At 29.0% G+C, this 26486-nt stretch overlaps 1 protein-coding gene across 1 annotated transcript in view; it reads left to right on the top strand.

Moving 5' to 3' along the window:
• LOC100573169 (discoidin domain-containing receptor 2) overlaps positions 1-26486 on the top strand; it is a 266486-nt gene that overhangs the window by 79510 nt on the left and 160490 nt on the right. Inside the window, exon 3 of the mRNA XM_029491328.1 lies at positions 14592-14694. Within this exon, the coding sequence (XP_029347188.1) occupies positions 14592-14694 (103 nt within the window). The remainder of the gene's footprint in view (positions 1-14591; positions 14695-26486) is intronic.

Genomic DNA, 26486 nt, shown 5'->3' with positions numbered 1-26486 from the left:
TTACACTATCTTTTTCCCTAAGTAGTTGTTGGCTCTGATTTATAGCTCGTTGTCAATGTAAAGAAGGGGGAACCATTCTTTGTGAGTGGTTTCTCCTGTTGATTGATAATCCGAATATTGACACATTGACGCGAATTCGATAAGATTCGGTATAATGGTCTTTTCGGGTTTTTCGACACGTAGCTAGATGAAACTATAGATGGGTCTGTATAACCGAATAGTGAATAGTTTTAAGTTGAAAAGACGTATAGTTTTACAACAGAAACTTTTCTATGGTTATTAGTGATTACTTATTACATAATACCTTAATCATAATGCTTTAGCGTTATAAGACATAATTTATATTGTGTTGTCAGAATAAAAAATTTCAATATTTATTTTATTGTTAGAGTTGGTAGGTAATACTTTTTATTTATTTTTTAGATATTGTTGAAACATTATGATTAAATTTTGACAACAGCTATGCATAACTAAAGGTACATATATACTAAAAGTTTATGCATTCTTATATTGATAGATTCTATTTTTTTTTTAAATATTGTTAAGCTATTACTATACGGTATAATATTTTGTTTTTGTCATGGTACGAGTAGATTGTTGTTATTCAGTAATACTTTTAAATACATTTAAAGTTACTAAAATTGCTGTCCTTCAAACATTGAAAAAAACGTATTGAGGATGTTGTAATGCAAATTTTAACATTGGTATATTAATATGTAATAATTTGTGTCGCAATTATTAATATTATAATAACGATTTAATTAATAAATTGTTTTAAATACTTTTAAAAAAAAGCAAATAGTATATACTATATATAGGTACCAATATAATTTACTTTTACGGTGTTTGCCATAAACATTTGATCAAAGATTCGCACTTTTGTTTACTTTAACTTTCAATTAAAATGTCAGTGTAATTGCGGTCACTTAGTTTGCACAGAGTAAACATAAATATAAAACTTGGTAAATGTAAGTATATTAGTTTTGGATCTCTGGCCTACAAACGTTTGAATTTTATATCATCGATGGGTTGTATTTTATAGATAAATAACTTAGTGCAATTTTATATGATTTCATTACATTATTAATTACATACGAGTAATTGAAACTCTGACGGGGAATATGAACTTATCCCAACAACAAAATTAGCTAGTTAATCAAAGAGAATATCAGTAACTTCACATATACTGACAACTTTTACAACAGTCGGTTGTAATCAATATCAATGAACAATGTGTATAAATAATTTATAAGAAATACGGTTCATTAATAAAGATTGTATTTATTATTTTAGTAGGCAATTATGCATTTCAGTATTTGTCACAGATACTAAAAAAAAATCAAGTTGATTTATAAACAAGTATAATTTACAATTTAATTTCACATAAAAACTATATTGTATCACTTGTTTAATAGTATTGTCTATATACCTGTACGTGTATAATAAAACATTGCAAATAGATAAAATATTATGTTGACCATTGAGTAGGTACCTACTGTAAATTATAGTACCTACAAACTTACCATTACAGTCTGTAATTATAATCAACTGTATATAGGTTCTTTGTAATAAATTAGGCTCATTAAATTACATTATTATTCAACATGTGTAATAATTAATTCTGCGATAATAAGATAATTGGAATGATTGATTTTCGTATACCTAAATCAAATAAATGTACTAACTCAGTTTTATTTAAATTCTAATCGAATTTAAGTTAGGTATCGATAGTTATACTAAATATACCTATATACCTATATAAATAACCTACATCGGATTCGGAACATTCTAATAACCGGTATATTTCATGTTGAAAATAAAATGAAATAAATGTTTTTTTTTTTCAAAATTGTTTTAATTTTCTATTTATAAATTAAATCGTCAAGGTTTCAGCGTTTTTTTTTAAAGTTGTATATTTATTTTAGAATTGTTTTGTATTTCAGCGTGAACTTAACGTTATAAACCTGTCTATCCGACCGCTAAGAGCAATTCAAACTTTATGAAAATATTCTAAAAGTTACATTCTTTATTTCAGTATACAGTTTATGTTTGAAAAGTTTCCAGTTGGCCTGCTATGGAAAATCTAACGTTAGTATACTCGCATTACAACAAATAATATTGAATCACTTGCAGAATGTGGACGGCATTTGAATGACGTATACAAATATATCAAAGCCTTTATTATACACATATCGTGTTTGCACGTACCTGTTTATACTTCCAAATACGCCATTGACGGGTTTTTTCAAGATTCATTTTTTCTCTGACATCTGAGTGTCATCATTCTATAATAATTATAATCACCGAGTAAGATTGTATTACTTACATCTAGATACGAACATCATATATTAGGTAGGTATATAAATACTAGGTGATCCATTTAAATATCTTTATAAAATTAGAAACACTCATTATTTTGAAGAGTTTTAATTATTTAATAATACTTTTTTTTTACACAATTTTATGTCATTGCAAAACCAGATTTTTGAAAAAAAATATATTTTTACTTTTTTTAATCATTATTTTTTATTTTTTATTTTTTTGAATGATAACATATATTTTGTATTTCATATTATAAAACAGAATATTTTTCAGGGAACTTGATATATTTAAATCAAATTTCAAACGAGTAGTTGATATAAATTATAACTTACAAAATATATTTAAAGTTTTAATGAGTGGTGTGAAGCGGAACAGGGGTACCCCACAAATGTTATCCACTTCTACAAAAATATATATATTTTTTTCAAAAATGTTGTTTTGCAATGACAACATGCAATATTTTCAAAAAGTGAAAGCTTTTCGAAATAATAATGGGTGTAGGCACTTAAATGGAACACCTTAATAAATTGTTACGTAAATTTAATTTAACTCAGTACAGAATTCAGGGTTAGAAAAGTTTCCAGATGGAAAAAAATCTCATGTTAGCTAGTACCTATAACTATATTTGCCTTACGAACAATACCGAATCTGCATTTGCGAAATGTGGACGAAATTCTTGTGATCTACATAATATACAAATGCCTAGACCAAAATATTTATGTTGCAAAAGTGCTGGAACAATATTGAACGCACCTATCTTTTTATGCTTTCAAACACGCCGTTATACGATTTTATCGAGATAATTTTATTATTTTCTGTCATTGCGAGTTAAATTATTGTACCAAATATTTCACGTCGTGGTTCACAGATTGAAAGATGAAATATATTATGTTACATACTGCTCTTTTATGTATTATCAGAGGTGTTTGAACGTTGACTTGATAGTCAACTATTTACGACTTCCTAGCTACAGCAACCATAAATTGTCTAAATAGCTGCATCAATGTTATACAAAACGCATTTGCTACTTTTTATATTGTTGCCAACAATTTTTATTGTCAATATGTTGTGTAATTTAACTATTTTGTACAGAATATAAATGTAAGTAAATGTATAATACGTCTTAATGGCGGTAAAACGAGGGGTGTATGTGGGATACAATATTCCCCCACCCATAACCTTAATTTGAAATATTTATAGTTATATATACAGAATGTAACAGGAAGATACGTCAAAATGTTCAGAAAACATATTCCCTGAATAATATACAGTAGAAAAAGCAGGTTCTCGTTTGAAAAAAACAGTAGTTGTATCTCCAAGGGACATTACAGTGTCGTAGGAAACTCCAGACTTAGTACAACATTTTTAAGAATTTGAGAATATGGCCTTTAAACAAGTATAGGTATTTAAAAATTGAAAAAAATCATATTTTAAATAACTGCATTATTGAAGAAAAAGGGAAGTGACTAGTGAGTATGTTTGGCGAATCCCTGTATATAATATATTACTTATACCTATACAGTATACGTATATAAAAAATTATCTAAATAGTATTATTTTTTTTTTTGTGATCATTAATTTGATTAAACTTTACAATTTTTATATCAATATTTTTTTTTGATAAGTGCTAATAAATACCATGAATCAACTTAAAATGATGTTTTATAATGATGAAAATAGATGTCAAAAATTCAACCTCAACCCAAAACTGTAAGTGCATTATTGCTTATATTATTGCATTTACAAGAAAAACTACTACCGTCTGCCAGCAATGAAAATCTCTCAAAACTGATCGGTGCATTTTCAACACATTATTATTTAAAATTATTTTTTGTAAATTCAAGAATTTAATCCAACTGCCTAAAAAGTCATTTAAAGTCAACGCAGAAATTAGTAAGAATCCCAAATTGCTTTTTCATGACATTGGTGTATACATATACATGTAAAGCTAAGAATTGTACTAAAGTACCTATATATTTCGACCCTCATTAAATGCCCGGCGTTTTTAATTAAAAAGAAAAAAATAGTTGCCATACTGCAAGTTGTATTTGCGTTAACATTCTAGCAATAATTTTTACGGAAAACACTCGTTTAGAAATATTTTGAAATATGTTCGATCGTACACGTGTTAATATAAATATATATAAATATAATACACGTATAATAAGAGAGCGAAGCGAACACAACGATCATCAACTTTTATGGCGGCTTTCGGCATTAAAAACGTCAAGGGATATCGTTGGTGGCAGTGGCGGTGGTCTAGTATCTTTTTTCATATTAGGGTTTATTGGGCCCTTTATATATACGACGTAAATATGTTGTCTCGTTATATTCCCTGTAGGGATTGGGTATTGGTGTTTTCCCGCGTCTGTTCCTCGCCATCGTCGACGTAATAATAACATTCCGCGTATATATTATAATAATAACAATATTTATATATATATATATATATACATTGCACATGTATACATGTATGTAAGGGTATAGTATAGCCGTATATACATATATAATATATATATACATATTAAAATATATATATATATTGCATAAATATACGAGAACGGTATAAGTATATATACGCGTATTTCACGATAAATTTATACTGTACCTATTATACGAATAATAATATTGTAAATATTATCGTGTGTGTGTTTGTGCGTGTGTGTATTTTATATGAGCACACACATACGTATCCAATTATTCAGGGCGTACAAAGTCTGGTGCAGCTGCAGAGTACATAATATATTAGGTGTATATAATATACGAATAGTATATTATATACTTGGGCCTTATCGCGGTGCTTTGCGTGCAGTAGGTACCTATATTATATTATCATAATACAAGTCGATCTAGTCTCTCGCGTTGAAATCGGAGTCTATCATTTTGTTAGTGCGTTAATTATGGTAGTAATATTATATTTTCGCGATAAATCTCCGTGGGTCGGCACTTGCCACTCGGCGGGGACTGGCTGGCTACTGAGCGTTTAATATCCGCTAATAATATTATTAAGATGACACGAGTACTCCACATGTCCTAAGTTACTTTGTTAGGTATAAAGAGTGTGTGTATCGTTACGAATTTTTCCAACGGTATATAAGAATGAAACAGTCACTCATGAACGTATAGTGCTGACACAATTTGTTATTGTAAATAAGACGTGTGACGTGTCTTATACCGTGATTGTCGCCGTCAATAATCGCCGTCGTTTTTTAATAAGGTTTTCTGAAGTTTTCGCTAAAATTGCCTAAATCATACCTAAATAACTATTTAACGCCTACGTGGTTAAGATAAATTCAAAAAATTGTAAATTGTTTGTTTTTGTCTTACGTGACAATAGACTGAAATTATTGCCAATCGTCAGATTCAATTATTAGTTTCTGCAAAGCATTTAAATAGTTATGTATAAGTTTTAAACTATAACAGACTCGGGGGGGGGGGGGAGGGGGAAGTTGATAGAGAAATAAATACATAGTTTGGGTGGGTGGGTTGGCTTATAAATGGAAGGGGGGACGGTGATAGTACATTTAATAATACCTAACTAAAATTACCAGACTTTCGTTGCCGATATCTTTTTTTTTTGGATGGTAACCACGTGTATTTATTTCTCTAGAGTCTAGATGATGTAATATATTACTACAGGCACACGGAATGGACAGTAAAAACCGACCGTTTTTCCCTTTTTATGTTTTTTTATAATCCATAAATTCACAAAATGTTTGTCGCATAAAACGAGTAATAAAATTGTATAGCTGTTCAAATAATGTTATATTTCGCGCTGCAAAGTGCTAAACTTTTAAGGTACCAATAGTTAGACATAAAAATAGCATTTATGTTACAAATGAAAGTATAAAATCCTATAGACATACGTACACTCGTTAAAAGTAACATGTCGACTGTTCAAATTTTATGGAATTATATATAATATGTAGGTACATTTAATCTACTCGAATACGTCAGGTAATATAAATAATTAAAAGAATTGTTTTTAAGTTTGATATTAAATTATAATAAATATAAAAGACGTAACTAATAAAAATAAAAAACCTATTTCGTATTTATCGAACGATTAGATTTTGTGCGATGTATTTACAATATAAATATTGCATAGAATAGAATAATTGTGCACAAAAGTATGCATAATATGTATATGTATACCATAGGGCATAAATAATTTAAAAATAGGTTTACCTTTTAATATTTCTGTTAAGTTCACCGTAGACGAATAGCACTTTTACCATCGGATGGGGAGACGATCGAGAAATTCACCAGAATATAATTTGGGGAAATTGTTCTAAACTTCTACAGTTATTGTTTTTTTTTTTTGTAATTTATAAGATTTTTGTAAGGAATAAAATCATACAAGTTGTTCATAGTTATTATTTGAATTATTTAGCACCCGTATTATTTCAAATTCAAGACATAACACCGGCGCAATAATAATTATTAGGATTGACCAAAGTTTATCATAATACTAACTAAAAGGTATATAATATATTATATGTATAGGACTATAGGTAACTAATTGCCCCGTCCCCAGATTATAAAATAATAACGAAGGACGATTATAATGCGCTACTATAATATACTTTAACGGGAGCGGCGGCAACGAAAGGCGGACCCTCGTCGCGCGGAAGCGATAATAATAATATCGAGATTAACCGTCCGAGAGTTGGTTTAAAAATAAAATTAATTAACGTCGCCGGTGAGTTTGTGTGACGGGATAACTTAAAAAAAAAATAAATAATATTTTCATCCTGGTTGCAAATTGCAATAAGTCGCTTGCGCACGCAGACGATGCCCGACGGTCGGAAAACTACGATCACGAGAGGGGAAATTGTGAGAGGATGACGACGACGACGACGAGATGGTTTTTAGATTCAAAAACTGTTAGCCGCCGCTGCATCGGCAACATGATGGATGGACGCTATAAATCAACGGTCCGATACAAAAGGAAAAGGCGCGCGCGCAATGCACTGCAGACACCCCGCGAATATATATGTATAGTCGGACGCCTGCTGGTGCTGTTGCCATCGTTCCACATCTCCTTCTCCGGCTCTAGAGTCCGTCGCGTCGTCCCTATCACCCCCTCGTCTACCCCCCCCCCCCAACAGTTACCCCCTCATATATATAGATACTTCTGTACATATACCCGCGGCCCACCACTAATCGTCTGCAGCCCGCCAATCCGCATTTGAGCTTCGCGCGCGGCCTCTGTAATCGTTGTCCGGCTAATTTATTAATTTTCTACCACCAACCGCCGACCATTAATTATCGTATATATGCGTATTATAATATTCTTGGGATAAATCGCACGACCCCGGGCCTCGCCGCTTTCCAACCTCGGCCGTTCGTAGGTTTTTTGAAGAACCACCCGGAAAGGATACGTGGTTAAGACCACGCGAACGTATTATAAGGGTCAACAAGTGATTATACCAAATGACCACTATAATACATACGCGTAGTATTACAACACACTCGCACAATTATACGAAAATATTGTATACATATTTAATATTATATATCTACACGTGGTTGTGTATAAATGTATGTGTGCACAATGGTTAGGGCGAATGAAATACGAGTTATCGTTAGCGTACGCATTATAAATCGATTATTTAATAAAATACCAGAAATGTATTTGTGTGTGGATTTATCCGGTCGGATAAAAACAAAAAAAAAAACGGAGATTACAATAATATTATATATTTATTTTTTCTAATACAACAACGTGGCCGACGGTGACGTGGAGTGCCGTTCGGGTTTGTATAAATCATAAATTCATTCAGGCTCATTCAGCTCGTAAGTATGTCTTCTCGTACCGTAATTAAATGTTATAATTAATAATATTACTAACCCACTTAAAAAAACATGTCATAAATTATGTCAATATTAGGTATACGATGGATGTTAGCGTGATTGTTTCCAGATCAAAAATTTCGGCAGACCTTGGAATTATCTCATCGTTCATTCATTCAAAGTTCAAAATGCATGAAAAAAATTTAATTAAATTCATATTTTGATTGAATCAACTTATTTTAAATTTTTACCATGGTTTATGTTTTTGATAAATTTACTTTATTCTGAAAATTAATTTTGCCTCAAAGCCCATAAATTATTATGCTTCAATAGGAATATAGGATTAGAAAAATTGAAATAATATTTCAAAAATTCGTACCTAAAAGAACGATTTTTTTGGACACATTTATTAGGTTGCAAAGAGTTGATGATCAATAAAAAAATAAATAGTGAATGGTAAAATATTAAAATTATGACAACTATTAAGTTAAAATAATAAAGTAACAATGAAAAATCAATTCAAATTTGAATACTGGATTTTTGTTTCCTTACTATATTTTATAAAAATCAAAGTATTATAAATTTACATAGTACATAGTGCATACCTATACATACGTTATGTTGGATACGAAGGAAGGACATTATGTGCATTATGTCCTTATTTGTTTCTAAGTACTGGTTCTAGGTTAATGGGAATTTGTTTTTTATTACTTGAAAAACGTTAGTAACCTGACGGAATTATTAACCCATTGTCTTCAATACTTAAACGAAAGAACTTGAACGAAATATGTTAATTTAGAGGAAATTAACGAGTTCATGAACTTAGTTCAATGTTATACTTTATAGACCATATAGTGCTTAAATTCTAAATTAACTTTCAAATTTCGGCGGTGAATATTTATTATATACCTTCGTGAAATTAAGATATATACATGCATATTATAATACTATAATACGTCTATACTTAACTCTATAACATAACTTATTCTCTAAAATATAAAGGACGCAAATAAAATTGCAATATAGCGGAAAAGACGTAATGCACCAACCCATCACAGTTCTCGAATAAAGAACCTAATTATACGCACTCTAGAATCAGTTAAATGTACGCTCAAGTGTTTCATAAAGAAAGAGTTTAGGTTAATATATTATAATTATTTATGTACGTATGTATGTATATACTTTATTAATTATTATATATTTTAAGTAGACAATAGTAAAACATTTTACATTGTTATTGCATATTATAATACCTACGTATACAGTGGCCTAATTATTTCGTTGATGTAAGGGTGAGGTTAACCCCCTGAAATGTTACTGCGTTTCAAACTCTCTAATTATGCCTCCTACTTTAGATATTGTTATATAACAAACTTATGTTTTTTCTAGAATTTAAATACCAATGAAAACACTAGCTTTGATTCTTATACCTACCAGTGAAAAGTATAATTTTAAATTATATTTATATTTATGTGGGTCGCATTTCCCCACGCAATTACATGATATTTAAAATAATGTTAAATTATACGCGTTATATATATTATTATTATGGTACACGGTTTTCTATGATTTAAATACTTTTTAACAATATATTGTAGATTGCTATTTCCTAATAACGAACTAAAAAAAATTTAAGTGTACACATAATATTTATTATAATATTTCATTTAATATAAACATGAAAAAAGGAAAAATTGGCATATTACATTTTACAAAACCGATAAATTGCTATCAATTAGTGTTAATTAATTTATATGTAAAAACTTGTTTGACAGTAACGAAAAGTTTTAATATGTGTACTGAATATAATTTATTGTATTAATTAAACAGTATACTATCGTTCATGACGTTGTAATTATTAGTTAATTTAACTGATTTGTAATTTATTTTAGTAATTGTGCATTACATTTTATTCGATGTTGATCAGTAGGTAGTAGGTATCTATAAACATTTATCCGAATAAAACTACTTTATTATCTTTATATCATCTACCCAGCTAAATTATACTATGATTAGAATTGTATGTGAAATAAAATATACTCGTCTAGATAATTTGAATTATAGGTTATTTTTTAATTATTTTTCATTTAGATTAATTTATTATTACTTCTAATTCAAATTTTTTTTAGTGTATCATCAATTAATATAATATTTTACTATTTCTGAAAATAAATTTGAGTATGAATTTTTATTTTTGTTATCACAGTAAATATTCAAATAATTGTAAGTTATGATAAATAGTAGGTACATTATCATTAATCATTTATACGGTTTGTTATTATTTTGCACATGACTCTCGTATACTATATAGGCACGCTTCACATCAAACGCTCGCTGATGAAAACACAAATACAACGCTTATCAAACGTGACTCTATTTCTGTTCACAACAGGTGTTGAATATGTAAAGCTATTCACATCTAAATATCGTAAATTTTCGTTTTGATTTAGTTTTGTAAGTACCTATTATTTAAATATGAATTTAAAAACCATAGAAAAAAAGCTACTTATAATTTTTAGTTTTAACAGTTTCCTGAGGTTTACAAGTAGATAGTAGATATTAAGTATGCATTGTTAATAAATATGTAGATAAATACCTACAATTCATAAATACAAATAATAATAATATTATAACTGATCATACCTCAAACATTTCCCAAGTAAACTTTACAAGTTTGTATGGTTTTGTGCCAGTATATATAACTATATCCAATTTGTAGGTAATATAATTCTAATTATTATTGTCAGTGTGCGAATGTATGATTTGTATAATAATATTGTCGTCCAATTTCCACGTCAAAATCATAGGCCAGAATCTCTACTGCACGGATGACGAGCAAGCGTCCTATTATATTTGTCCAGTCGCCTCCGACACCCACACACCCATACGCCGTCTGTATATCTTCGATATTAATTACCTAGCCCCGTGGTTTAGTCGTGAATGCGACTCTAATAGTCCCGTATAGTTTACGCAATAAATAATAAATACAATAAATACTTGTGCATAGCGTAGCGACACTAATTGCCCACAATATCTGTTTTTTATTCATTTATATATATTCCGAGCTCGGAACTCCATTTTGCTCCATAACGTCAAAGTATGATATTATAACAACAGTTTGTATCAAATAGTCAAACAATTTATTATAATATTTGTATACACAAGTGTATATTATTTATATTTTTAATGTTTTTGTGTCTGTTTTTTGTGAAAAGTTTATTCATAATTTAGGAAACAATTCTTTCTGGCCAAAATACTACACTCTGATTTTATTCGTGAGTAGGTCAAATTAATGATTTTATATATTTTACTACCGATATTATTATATTGTATTGATGGCCTATCTATATATAGAAGGGATATATTATATTATCTATTAATTTGCTACAGTAAAAGGTTCATATTATTACTTTTATTTTTAATTATTTCTAACTATATTGCCCAGACAATTTTGATTTAAATAGAATATATTACACTAAATAATGCATAATAATAAAAAATACATTATTGAAATAAAAATTTTAAATAGTGGTTAACGAATCAATACAGATTATACTGACGAATTATTGTATACAAATATTATAATACAAATCGCGCACTGGTGAATAATAATAATAATAATACCTTTATAAATATTTGTAATTGAGCAATGGCGTTTCAATGCTTGTGAATTTCACTGAATAAATGATGTATATAATATTAGTTTAGTATAATAATATGAATATTTGAGTAGGTATTATAATTTGTAAATTTTAATTTTATTCATCCACGTATTGAAAAATAATGTTTAACTATAAACAGCTATTTGTTGAAAAAATCGAATGAAGTACTAATTAATTGTAATTTACGTGCCACAAGAAAACGTCACGCTTGCAATCCGAATGTGTTTGTTAGTCTTCTTCCAAACATACACTATACCTAATCTGGATCCATCGAACCAATTTTGTGCTGTTTGTTTTAATATTCAAGTGATTTAACTCATCATCAAAGTATATAAGTATTAAACTTATGAAATAATTTTAATTTTTTACCTTATTTAATTTTTAAATACAATTGTAATATGTATATTACATAGGTACTCATAAGTTCTAATTCACTTAAGAATAAATCCGTTGTAAAAAATCAACGTAGAAACACTGATAATTTTTTTTTACTTGTAGTATAGTATTTTATGGCATTTCACTTTAATATTAAAGCTAAAAATACAAAATAATTGGTTCTCCATAATGAATATTTTGTATGTTGTAAGTTTGTAAGATGGAAACAACAACGTGAGAACTCCTTAAGCCTTACCTCATAGTTATACTTCTGAAGTTATGGGCACTCTAATTTAACAAGAACGTTTTAAATTTTTTTCAAATTTACATAATAATGAATAAATTAAAAAAAAAAAATAAATTCATTCATTCAGTAATATTACTGATAGACATCCGGAAATAGTAAAAAAATATTTTAATACAGATCAGAAAACAAGGTAGAAAACGCAACTTTTTCTAATTATTGACTCATAGTCTTTTTATGTCATTTATTGTATCTTCTTTTTTTATAATTGAAATGACTGGTAGTAAGTACCTATACATCGCTTAATTTTTTTTGGTTAAATAATACCCAAGTAATACGCGCTTTAAGGAAGGAGCGCCAGTACATGTAAACAGAAAAATTATATAGTTACGTTTTCGTACGCGTTTCACGCGAATTTTTATATCGTGTTTCCACGTCTTCATACGCCATTTATTGAATTGGACTGGTTAGGTTTATTAGGTTTATATAGGCAAAAACCGGAGCTTATACTCGGTACTCTCAACAAGTGCCCTGTGGAGGGGCATTATCTGAGGGCTTGAAAGGAAGCCAAACTGGTGTTACTTCAAAAGAGAAACAAACCGATAGAAGAACCGTCGTCACATAAATCCCATTTGTCTAATAAATACAATCGGCTAACTTTTTGAAAGAATCATAAATAAGAGGTGTTGGAAGTCCATCTTGAGCAGACAGAGGGAATCAGCAATCGCCAGCTCGGATTTACGAAAGGACGATCAATAATAGATGCGATAACATTAGCAATTGATATGTAGTGAACAAAGCAGACACATGCACTCTGCGCAAGAGAGAACTATGTGCCATGGTCTCCGTATATGTAGCAAATGCTTTCAATACAGCTTCATGAGCCAGGATAGAGGAGGCCTTGGTCTCAAAAAGAGTCCAATACTATTTTTACTCCTGAGACGGCAGTCAACAAGACGATGGAGAGTAAAGACCACTGGCAGGAAATAAGTAGTTTTATAGTGCACATTCTGTCAATCCGGGAGGAAGAAGAGTGACAGCATCAATAACTTTTAGTAGATAAGGAACTTAATGTAATCCAAATGCCAAATTTTAGGGGATAGAGCCCCTCAGGATATTGTAATTACTAACTCACAATACGTGAGTGGAAGAATGGCACACCACGGTCCCTTATCATATATTTTTGTACTTTGAGTGTTAATAAATGGCACTCGGAAACTTGAGGGAATGATCACCGCAAGGAAAAATTCCCTCCACATGGTTATGGAGAGCACATGCACAAAAAAAACAGTTTATTACGTACCTATGGACTATTATTCGTATATAATTTTCAAACGAGTCTAGCGTCTTTTGTAATACCTATACCAAACGATAAAAGTATTAAGAATTATAAGCTCCTGAAAAGATTTACCATTTTTTTTTAATTGAGTGACATCTAATTTTTATCAAACTACCAGATCATGAAAAAATCACGATTTCATATAAACGTTGATCCTGAAGATGCTGCTTATGTTTCAGCAAACATACCAACACAGTAATAATTTTTAAATCGTTTATTCAAATATACGTAAATTATATTATAAATTATAATATAATAGTAATAAAAAAAATAAAAAACAATAATTATGAAATAATATATTTGTTTTTGTTTGCTTTAAAAATAAAAATATCTTTGAATTCTCCGTATAAAAATTAAAATCTTCATCTCTTTCTTAGCCTGAATCTAGATAATTTTATATAAAAGTATTTTTATTTTACCTAGATATATTCTGTTATCTGTGGTTATCAATGATTTTATTAGAAATGTAATTAGTGTGTCCTTCAGAAAAAAATTAAAACAGAGATAGTATGATAAATTCCATTCATTATATTTTTACTATAATATTCTTATCTCAGTCGGTAATTTATTATGAGCCTGATATTTTTAACGATTTTAAAATAATATTTGTTTTCACAAAATATATCTCTACAACCAGACTGCACACAGAGTTCTACACGTATCGAAATGGTCTTAAATTTAATATTTTTAACTCACTAATAGCTTGTGTAGAGGTGAGCGAAGTGAGACAAATTCAAAATATTGAATTTCCATACCTTATTATTTGATTTTATCATTATTGTAAACCGATGGGAACAATAATTATATTTTATACTAAAATTGAATAACTAATAACTATTAATTTTAATTTCAGATGAATGTAATAATTCGCTGGGGATGGAGTCTGGTAAAATATTAGATTCAGACATAGCTTCTAGTTCTTCTTACGACTACGGAACTGGACCACAGAGAGGCCGGTAAGTGTTATGATATTCAATTTTTACAATATATAAAATATATAAAATAAATAAATAATAATAATTTAGTAGAAATTCTAAACTGTATTTTGTATTATATTTTGTAATAATATTATTATTAATATATTTTATGCAAATGATGAAATCTATTCAACATTCAAATTACATTTGACTATTTTAGGATATCATAACCAACTTATAAATAAATAAATAAAAATTGTAATTAATATATAATATAATATCATATCATAAGTGGATATTTTTGTACAATATACCTACATAATACACATGGTCATTGGTCAAGCAACAGTTCAAGTAATTAGTCACGTATTTGAGTGTTAAAATATTGATTGCAACAAAAATTCTAATTAGAGTATTATTTTAGAGAAAACAATTTTATAGCTGTAGTTAACTATTTTTTACTTGTAATAAATTGTTTTAGAAAAAAACTTTTTAGAAATTTTCTGTCAGTATTGTTCTACATTATGTTTATACTAGGTACCTAACTAACCTACCTACCTATATAACATGAGTTACATGCAACTGACAGTAAATTGTGCATGTAGCTTACTTATTAGTTATTAGTTATTAATGGCGCATACTAGTTGGGCCCATATTAAAATTTCATATCAATTGGGTAAATTGTACTAGTCCATGAGTCCCGTGTTAAACATTATACTGCACCAGATAGGTCATAGGAAAAAAACACCTTCCTTGCCATTGTTACAGACTTAGGTTTGTACTTACCTGAACATATTATATAGTTATTATATGATATGGTTAAAATTTTTTTTTCTAATTTTTACAATTTGTTATAATTGTATACATGTTTATAATTTTCATGATTTACAATCGTTTGTCGTCTGATTGTTAATAGTTAATGACTAATAATTTAATAATTGGGTTGAAATTTATAAGATACAGATTTAACGAATTCGTAGCAATTAATTTTTCTCAATATTTTTTTTGTCATTTTTCGTTCACGATTTAGATATTATACAGTTTCTTTTTCTTCCCTCTGGGCTTCTCATTTTAATATAAACGTCGATTTGAATATTTTTAAAACGTGTTTGAATTGGAAAATATTTGGGTGAGCAGAATAAAACATAGAATTCACATGCGTTTGTAGTTTTTATTGTACTAAGCGTAAATTCAGACCATGATTTTGGAGCAAAATTTGCGTCAGGATGAATATTATTTTTTAATAAATATTCAGTAGACTTTTGTAATCGTTTGTCATCTGTCTCAATTTACACATAATTTCAGACTAAGACTATTTTTGTACCTAACTCGGATGCAGCCCTTATTATAGATGATTTTTTGTGTAAAAAACAACTGCAATATATCATCCAAAACCATTCACAAATATCGATACGTCTTAATACTTAAACTTAAGGTTTCATTTTCTCTGTAGTTTACTTATATGTAAATTTGTCAATATAAGTTGAATTTATATTGTAAAACTAAATTAAATATTCTGAAACCCATTTTGTTAACTATAATTGTCGTTGAAAACGTTTGAAATTAATTTTATTGTAGAATGCACGTATCACATTAGGTATCGATCTAAACATTAATTGAATTTTCATATATATATAAAATATTCGAAGTATTATGAAAAAATATTAATATAATTGATACTATATCGCAATATTTTTTTTTCTCAATAGAAATTTACTCCAATCTATTTTGGTTATGTATTATAATAATATTTGAATATGCTTCTACCTTACAATCTAAAGTATATAAAAAAATATATTCTTTTGATCTTTGATTGTTTGGTGGTTATATTACATATTTTTAAAAAACCTCGCGGGTCATTTAAATTGAATATACCTAAATTATTAAATATTTTAAAAGTTGTAATTGATTTATTTCAAAAACGGGTTCATGATAGTTTTTAAAAAAATACCATCTATTTCGTAATACATGCAATATTTATCCCCACATTGGTTTATTTTAACACATTTTCTTATCATAATATTTGATAATTTTATTACATTCTTACATATATGTGTGGTGTATACTGCATGTGCTTTAATTAACAGTGAACACTCATTATTTCAAAAAACGTTAAACTTTAAATTTTAGCCCTATTTTAATGGATGATAATTTTATTTTGTTTACTATTATGAAACATTTAGCAATAACTTTTACCAACAGTTATTTTTTAAGTAACTCATATTTTTAATATCATTTAAATATAAAATCATTTACTATATTTGAAAATGGTGTTCTCCTGTTTTTTTTTTTTTTTGTTGAAATATTTTGCTGCAAAACATTTTGTTTGAGGAAATGTTTATTGTATAACATATCCAGCAAATGTCCATCAAAACATTTAAATACATTATATTTAAATATCACTAACTATTAACCAATAACCATATTTAAAATCAAAGTTATACGAGTGATGATAAAATATTAAAACATTGAAATATTTTATTTAATTAGTAACTTGTGTTTCTAAAGTTAAATATTATACTTCATTATATAAAAATAAATATTTGTATAAATTCTATAAATAAAAAAGTTTCATGTTAATAATTAGTTTTTTTATATACAAAAAAAAATATCTCTATATTAAAAGAATATGTTTTATTAATTTTATCAAACGTAAAATTGAATATTTTAATAATGAAAATTAATAAGCACTATTACATCCCCTTCAGTATTCAAAATAATTTCTCCTCCCTATAAAAAAACATTTTATTCCGTATTTTATAATTCTTTCACTATACAGGATTTATTATTTAATCTTTTTATGTTTTTATTTTTCAAATTTATGTGCTAACCACTTTATGGACTAATTGCAACAAAAAGTTTAAAATTAAGTAACAATACTATCTTTTGAGTTCAAAATATTTTAACGTTTTTTTACTATTTAAGTATGGAGAATTTTAATAGGTATTTAAATATATTATTACACATAGTTCGTCATATAATTATCAAAAAGAAAAACTATTTGATTCAATAAATATTTTAATATTAGTGTCGCTTTTTACATCACACAATATCAAGAGAATAGAGAATACCAATTGTAGAACTCAATGAAGATTAAAGCAAGTTTTGAAACTTTACTTACCTACTTAATAATATAGTCGATGATATTGAATATTAGTACCTTATACAATATACATAATTAGCTATAAACTTTATTGATTCATTTGTATTCCATAACCATTTTATATCAGTTATTACTTTTAATTAGTATTATCATTTTCATATATTTATTTGAATTTATTTAAGTAAAAAAATTACTAAAAATTACGAAAAATTTTCGGAAACCTATATATTTCAATGAGTTAAGGGGATGTGATGGACAATTTTTAAGGAGTTAAAAAAGGTGATTTTAAAATGGCAAGCATGCGGGTCTTGTAAATTTGTGCGTAGTAAGTATTCATTAGTGTGTGTGAGTATGACTGTGTAAAACAAATAGTGTTTCACGCATACGCACGTACAAGTCACTATCTGCGCGTTCGCGAGTGAACGATAAACAATTTGTGCTCATATTTGTATGTACTTACACTTTGTCCATTCTACCGATGATGCAAAAATATTTCAAAAAACTGATCTGAATTCGTTATAATGTCTACTTGAGATCAATCAGTCCACATTTTAAGATTTCTGGTTTTAATTTCGATGAATAATCAACGTTTGAAAATTCCTTAAGTTGGAGGGTGAAATTGGAAAAAGTAGACTGATCGATCAGAGAGATTCATCTCCATCATCATCGATCGATCAGCAGACATAATAATGAATTCAAATCAGTCAGTATGATTGACAAAAGATTAGTATTGTGTCTAAAATAACTGAAAATCTCCTTAAACGTGCCTGACAATTAGTCGTTTTTCAGTACTTTTTAACGTAGATGACGTACCTATATGTGCTTCAATAAACTTTAGTCCAAGAGGTCATTGACGCGCTTGTGTTTTTACGTTTTGAAGAAGATATTTCAATCGCTGTCGCGTTATATTTATCAGGATTTATTTTTTTCTTCTGATTTTATTTTATATTTTATCCACCTGCATCCCCTGCATCACTGAGGGTTATAATGTGCCACCGCGTTTTTTTTTTTTCAGTCAGCCGAACAAATTTAACTACGTGACCGAAATACATTGGAGATTTTAACGAAGTCGGCAGACTGGAAGATGCTGTGACGTGGGTATACGGCAATATAGGTGGTTGCACGGTCGTGTACAGAGTGTGTACATAGATATAGTATATTCGGCTATCGGCGTGCTCACATAATATTAATAATAATAAATTCGTTCACAGTATTATAGTGTATACATGCCTACAATATTATACTCACGCACATGGGGTTTCCGCAAATTACTATCGTCGTTTAGAAAATATTGTATACGTATATATTGCCCATAAGAAAATGTCTATTAAAAATACAACGTTTAATCTTCTGTTTAAATTCTACGATATTTGCGCAATGTTTTATTTATATAATAGGATCGATAACATAAATAAATATAATGGAAGTTGAAATTTGTTTCGAATTTTTCAAGGCATTTTTAAATAAAAAATAAAAACTTGAAATGTTGAGAACATTTTTTTTTTTATATAACAGTTAATTGTAGTCTAAACAATTAATATTAATTAATGTTAGTTTATATACTAATTATAATAGGGACAGACTAAATTGTTTTATGAAAATATATGAATTAAGTAGTATAGGTACCTACAAACATGTTGTATTAATAAATTGGAATTGAATAACCATAGGTACATATTATACATTTATATCTATAATTAATTAAATTCAGATATTGATTTTTGTTGCTTCAAGTTGAAAATAATGATATAAAATAACTGAATAATCAATTATTATTGTACGATATAATTATAAAAAATAATCACTTAATTCTATAATAAACAAATAATCGTTTAGTTTTAATATTAAATAAAGTATAAACGGTATATATTTGTTGGGCTAAAACGGAGCTTTAGAAATTAGAATAACGAAGATTTATAAACGCAATATGCATACTAAGCAACATTTAATACATTTAAAGCTGCCAACAATAAATTATTTTAGTAACTTTTAGAGTAATAAACAATACTTCAACAATTTCTCTAATAAAAATTAAAACATAATCAGGACATTTTTTGTATTTTTTTATAATTTTTGTATAGTGAAATATAAATCATTTTTTAAGGGTGGTTTTCTTATTTTAACATTTTAAAAGCATTTAAATCCCCATCTCAATTACAATAATACAATATATACCTTTGAAACAGGCGTGTAACAAATGATATAATATGTACAACAGACCTGCAACTTCATATCTATAGTTTATGCAATTCTCTGGGCGTCGCGGTCGGTGCAGATGACCTCTTTCCTATCATAATTACGTCCTGTGCACTGGTCGGCGAGGCAATTTTTTTTCCACCCATCGTACCCCATCTCTGCACCACCTTCAACCGTCTGATGACCTTCGGTTGCGTACGGGTTTACACGATAATAATAACATATTGTACATGTACCATGTGTACGTGACCGATTTTCCTCTCTCTCCAGTACCGCGGTATCGTGCTATATATTATATATTCGTATACATTGGTTAATCGGGCGCATTTTCTCTGTTTCACCGTGACCAAACCACCGATATTGTTTGTTTTTTTACGGCATCTGCCTTCAATCTTGGGGTATTACAATAATAATATATAATATTACCAATACATTTTGATGTTACCGAGAAAACTGTCAACGTAGGTAATGCTGATATGACTTTATGAATGACACTGATCTGGGATAACACGTATACCTACTAATAAATAGTATATTGGTACTACTACCATCTCGTTTTGAGAGAAACAACCAATATAAAATAATAATATTATTATCCACAGCAAATTTTTATTATTTATTCTCAGACTTGTAGTTAGTGGTTTTGTCGAATCCTAGTCCAGTAAGATGACAATATAGTAATATGTTGTAAGGACTTACGATTACCACCACAACCATGACAGCCCCGACGTATGCTCAGATTGTAAAACTTCGAATGATAATATTAGTATGGTTCGTTTACAGCGACTTGTTCAGCTTTTTAATCGAACCGTCACCCGTTCAATCTCTGGGTTCATTATTGATTAACTCTTATAATATATAGGTAGGTAGACGTATCATTGTAGTTTTTACATTTTGCAATCCAGTATTTGTAATTATGTATTGTTATATTGAAATTTAGTTGATTAAATCTATTTTACTATTGCCTATTGATATAGGTAGAACTTTAATAAATAATAGGTATTCATCGTTAATTAAATGTTGAAACGAGTTCTCCGTTGATTTATGACAGTAAATTACTGTTAAACTCCAAAACTGTTGATTTTGAGCTGAAAATAATAAAATGTAGTATTAACTATACTCAGTATTCGTTTATTATATTATAATATTTCACTTTATTCCCATAAATTTATTTGCAAAAACTAGGAACTCGTTATGATCGAAGAACACTCGACACTGTACCTACAGAAAGCTGCTCGGTCGTAGAATATTGCATTACAATATAGCCACTTCCGACTTTCTGAGGTTCGCGGAAATCATCCCAGATCGTAAAATTCAGTAGTAACCCTTCTACTAGTAAAAATATAATACATCTTTCAATAATTTACAGATTAAACATCATTACTGCAACCGATAAACCCTTTAAAATGTTATATTCGATATCGTTCCCATATGTTTTTTTATTTTTTTTTAATAGAGATGACGCCTAAATAGTTAACATGGGCAAACTATTTTCCTTCTCTCGGCAGACACGCTATAGCAAACAATTTGAGCTTATGTAATGTATATATTTTTAAATATATGTAAAGGCTTTAAGAGCTATGGTTATTTGTCTACTTTTAGATTAGTAACAGGTTATAAGTTAATAAAAAAATAACATTATTTAATATTTACAATTATTAAAAATTTTTTTCATACATTTATGTTGTAGAAAACATATTAGAGTAATTCCTTGTTTTCTTCGTTAAGTGCATGTTAAAGTGAGTCTGGGTAATGAAGATTTTTTTGTTCTTTAGTGTATTTTGGGTATTTGATGACAATGAGATATATCATAAGGGTTTTCTCGCATGTGGTGCACGAACATAGTACTATTTAAATGGAATAGATGAGGGGAATATATCCCTCCCCCCCCCCATGGAATTTATTTCCAATTCTTATATTTTATAATAATATTATATTATACCTATTACCTAAATTATATTTTTGATATTTTTATAAAAAATTTAATGTGAATAATAATTTTTATATTTTCATAATCTGAAAAATATCAATATTTATACAAAATTTTCGACAATATAGTTCTTTTTTTTATTTTAAAAACAATTAACTCTGGTGGAAATAAATAATGAACTTATAAAATGATCTTTAGGCTAAAAGAAAATATTTATATAAGTAGAATAATTATAAAATTAACAGTACCTACCTTTAAGCATAAAACATTTATATCATAAGGTATTACTTTTTATGTTTTTCTCATTTCTTTTATAGTTAAATTAAAAATATGTTTAAAACGTTAATTTTAAACTATAATATTTATAAATTGTGTAGTTAAAGAGTCCAGAGTAATCTCAACCACAGTTAACGAGTTGTGGTCTAAACTTCCAACTAAATGACTGAGCTATGAGTCGTGTCTCAATTATAAAGAAGGGTACATGAGTTAAGTTCTGAAGAAAAGTCGATTTTTAAAATAGCTTCATTTAAAATTGTGCCAAACTGTATAATAGTCACTACCCGTAGCTTCTATTCTTATACTCTTACGACCCATCAAGAATTTATATTTAATATATATGCACAATTTGGAGACAGTTGGTGAAAAACTGTGGATTTGCATATGTGTCATTTAGATATAATCCAACTAATAATATCTGTATTAGCTGGTTATCTATCATAATCTATGTATCTATCGTTTGGGTTTTGCTCCAGTTTCTTGCAATATAGTGTTTTGTTAAAATCGGTCAAACATTTTTTTAGTATAACTCTCAACCATACCCCCCTGCCTCTTTTATATAATAGCTGTTATATAAATTTACATTTATATAGAATAGCTTTATTAGTCCAAATGCCTTAAATCACATACAAATATAATACAGAAAATTATATTCAATCGTGATAACTATTTTACTATCTATAACCATTAAAAAACTGTTTAATATAAACAAAAAATCATTTAATTTTCGTGACCTGCAACTAAATTCACGTGTGATATCATATATGTGACTTATTACGTGGGTTGAAAAACGAATCTAAACTCCTCACTGAGTCTTGAGGAATCTATTGATAAAACTTTTATTCAAAACGGTCCTGTAGTTGTTGTGTCTATAGATGATGAACAAGCAAACAACCATTCATTTTTATAAATTAGAAATGTAATACATCCAAATATATATATAATATTGTAATGGACAAATTTCTTCGGTTTGAATTTATTGGCGTACAACTTTTGTAAACTTTTTTCATAAGGGCACAACTCGTGTATATCACAAAAATCTATCGGACACAAAACGTTTGCAGCCGTCTCAACGGCCTGGCTATATAGTGACTATTCATCGTGGGGTTTTAAATAAACCTTAAGCCATATTTTTAATGACTAAAGTGCATATTATAAAATCAGCATCATCCCTCACCATGATAAATGTATTTTACTACCACTGGTTGCATGTTGAGATAGGTGGTCGGGTGATTGAGAAAAGTAGTGAGTTAAATGGGCATAATTTTCTATTCTGACAAAGAGAAAATGTCCCCTTGTGCACTAAAAATAAACTTAAGAGGTGGATATTTCCGTTACAATTTTATTGGCTAATCCCATATTTACACAAATCGTGTATGGAAGTTAGAGAAATACAAATTCGGTGATAACTCGATTCCGTCAAAAATTGGACATGTCCCTTTTCTGCAATATTTTAGTGATTCATATTATAAACATATTTATATTTGTACTTGACATCAATAATCATGGTATGAACATAGGCACAACTAGGGATAAAATTATGGGGGGGACCACAGGCCACAGCCCACCTAACGACTATAACGACTATTAACGAGACTATTAATTTAAAATAACCCATATGGGCTTATATCTAAATCAATAAAGGATATATTTTTTTTTTGCTAACTCCCCCCTTGTTTCGCCATTAGGTAGAACTAACCATCAAACAGGAAACGATCTTAGATTGGAGTATCAGGCACACGAGACTCGTGTGCCGCAAAAAAATACCGTTCAACCTACTACAGCGGTGATACAAAGATTCGTAGATTCGGTACACACAAGTACTAACCTATACACAACCACGTAATAATTTAATTTCCAATATTCAACACATATTTTAATATAATAAACTACGCACCTACACAGAACACGACGTAAATCGCATAAAATAATAATCTACAGGACTTAGGACGTAATTATTGCAGGACGTATACTCACGTACGGGGTGTGTTTTGTGACGTGCGCTATTATACATCGTCCCGACAAAAAAAAAAAAAAAACAACAAAACGCATACACTTAAATATGTATGTATTTATATTTTTTTTATTTACCTGTCAACGCCGACTAGCGTGGCGGTGGGGTGGCGTCCGTAATGTGAAAAATTGTTGTACTTAATAATATTATTATTATACATCCTATCCCGTTCGCGTTTTTATGTGCGCGTCGACCCGTTATTATGATTTTTTAATCAACGAAAACCCACCGGTTAAAAACGGTCGACAAATTAAGCTCGTATAGTATTATAAAGTTCAACAGGGGTCGACGCCGCGCAGCTAGTGTTTCTCTTATTATCGTCGTATTTGGATTATTCCAACACACAATTTTTTTTTTTTTAAATAAAGCGTCATCGTGTCAGACGCCGAGCGTAGATATTATAAATTATAATATTGTTATTATTATTACGTCGCGTATCTCCGATGATCGATCACTAGAGCAATACGTCACGTCTTGAATTATAGGTACGTAAACGTCACACTACGCGTCAGGCGTGCAGCCGCGTATCCGTGTTGGCACAATATTAATATTTTATTCAGCTGTTGACTGCACAGAACGATATGATATGATAATCATAGTATAATAACGACAGTAATGAACCTCACGTCTCACCGAGTGGTAAAAAAAATTGCAGGAAAAAAATAATACATATTTTTTACACTAGCAGGGTAAGCACATTGCACTGCTTATACTATACAATACTATAAAATATGCAAATTGAAGGGTATGAATATCTGACGTTTTTAATTATTACATTTATTATAATATCGTGCACTTATTATAGGTTTTAGGTTCTGAACGAAGCAGGGAAACTCTATTGGTTTCACACAGTTATGTATTTTTTTGATCATTAATTTTATAAATTTTATAGTCAATTTTTTTCTATATAGACAAAGCATTTTTGGACAGAATAAAAAGTAGTACCAGTTTCATGTAGCACCATTCTAGATTGAGTCTTACCAGAATCCATCTGATTCTTTAAAGTGATACATTTTTGATTTCTTTAGTAGAATAAACGGAATGATAGACTTCCGAAAAATGGTGAAACCACGCGTGTAAATTTCCTCCCCCCTATGTTGACTCATTTTCTCAAAACCTTCGCCAATATTTTACAAATGATTTGCAAAATTTTAAACCTTGTTTTCAGAATTTGCAACTACTTATTTTATATTTATTCGTGTACCAATTTCGTGCGTCCTTCCTCCCCCGCATGGTTTCGATAAACTCCAAACTTTTGCCAATATATTTTTTAAATAATTTCAAACAAGTTTTTAGAATGTGCAAATTCTTATTTTAAAACATTTTTTTTAGTTTGGTGACCAACTTAACGCAGTCCACATTGTTGTCCAAACATCTCAACTTTGCCAATATTTTTTATTTAAATAGTAAACGATACTATTTTACGAGTGCAAAACGAGCATCCGAGCTTACTTACCGGGCATTTTTTTTGTTAACTTCATCGTTGTTGTTGTATGTAGTTTGTCAAACTTTTCAGGTCACATACTCTCATAGTATAATTCAAGGGGAATTTCGATATAAAAACGGTCTGGAAATCGCCAAAAAATGGCTGTACGTGAGCGTTATATTCTGCTGTGCCATATTCCGTGAAATAGATGTATTTGAAAAGGTGGGTGGTCTCAAAAATCCGGTCGCGTTGAGAATAAATAAAACGCGTTCGGACGGTTCTTTCGAATATTCCGTTATTCGTTTATAAGAGACGAGACGGCCGACGGTTTAATATAAAATATACGTATTATATTATGTTTCTGTACCTATATGTTGATGCATATTACGATCTACGCCCTTCGTGCAGTCCATATTATATAGTACTCAAATGCTTAATGCACACATAATTTCATATTTTGAAGGAGGAACAGAAGACTAATATGGCTATTACTTATGTAGGCACACGCTTTATCATTCGACCGCCATGCTGATAAAAAAAATCAAGCTCATGTTGTGGACGATGTGGTTGATGTACTCACAACTGCTATATATATATTATAAATCAATCTAAATTATTGCCCAGGCAAGATTTTTTTCTTAAAAATATTTTAATTCTTGTATTTCTGCCTGTTTATTATTTCTCTATTAAAAATACTTCCATAGCTAATGTATAGTCTGTAATTGAATTTTCAAACTATTATTTTTTTTTTTTTTTTAATAAATAATCCTAGTCTAAGATAAAATAGAAATATTACATCCTTGCAAGTAAAATCGTTATGGCTGATAACACTATAAATTATGTATAAAAATCAATTTGATATTCAATTTAAGTTTTTTTTTTTTTA

This window comes from Acyrthosiphon pisum, chromosome A3, assembly GCF_005508785.2.
Source record: "Acyrthosiphon pisum isolate AL4f chromosome A3, pea_aphid_22Mar2018_4r6ur, whole genome shotgun sequence".
NCBI classification, from domain to species: Eukaryota; Metazoa; Arthropoda; class Insecta; order Hemiptera; family Aphididae; genus Acyrthosiphon; species Acyrthosiphon pisum.
The sequence above is the reverse complement of the archived record's forward strand: the minus strand, read 5'-3'. Positions and strand labels throughout refer to the sequence as shown.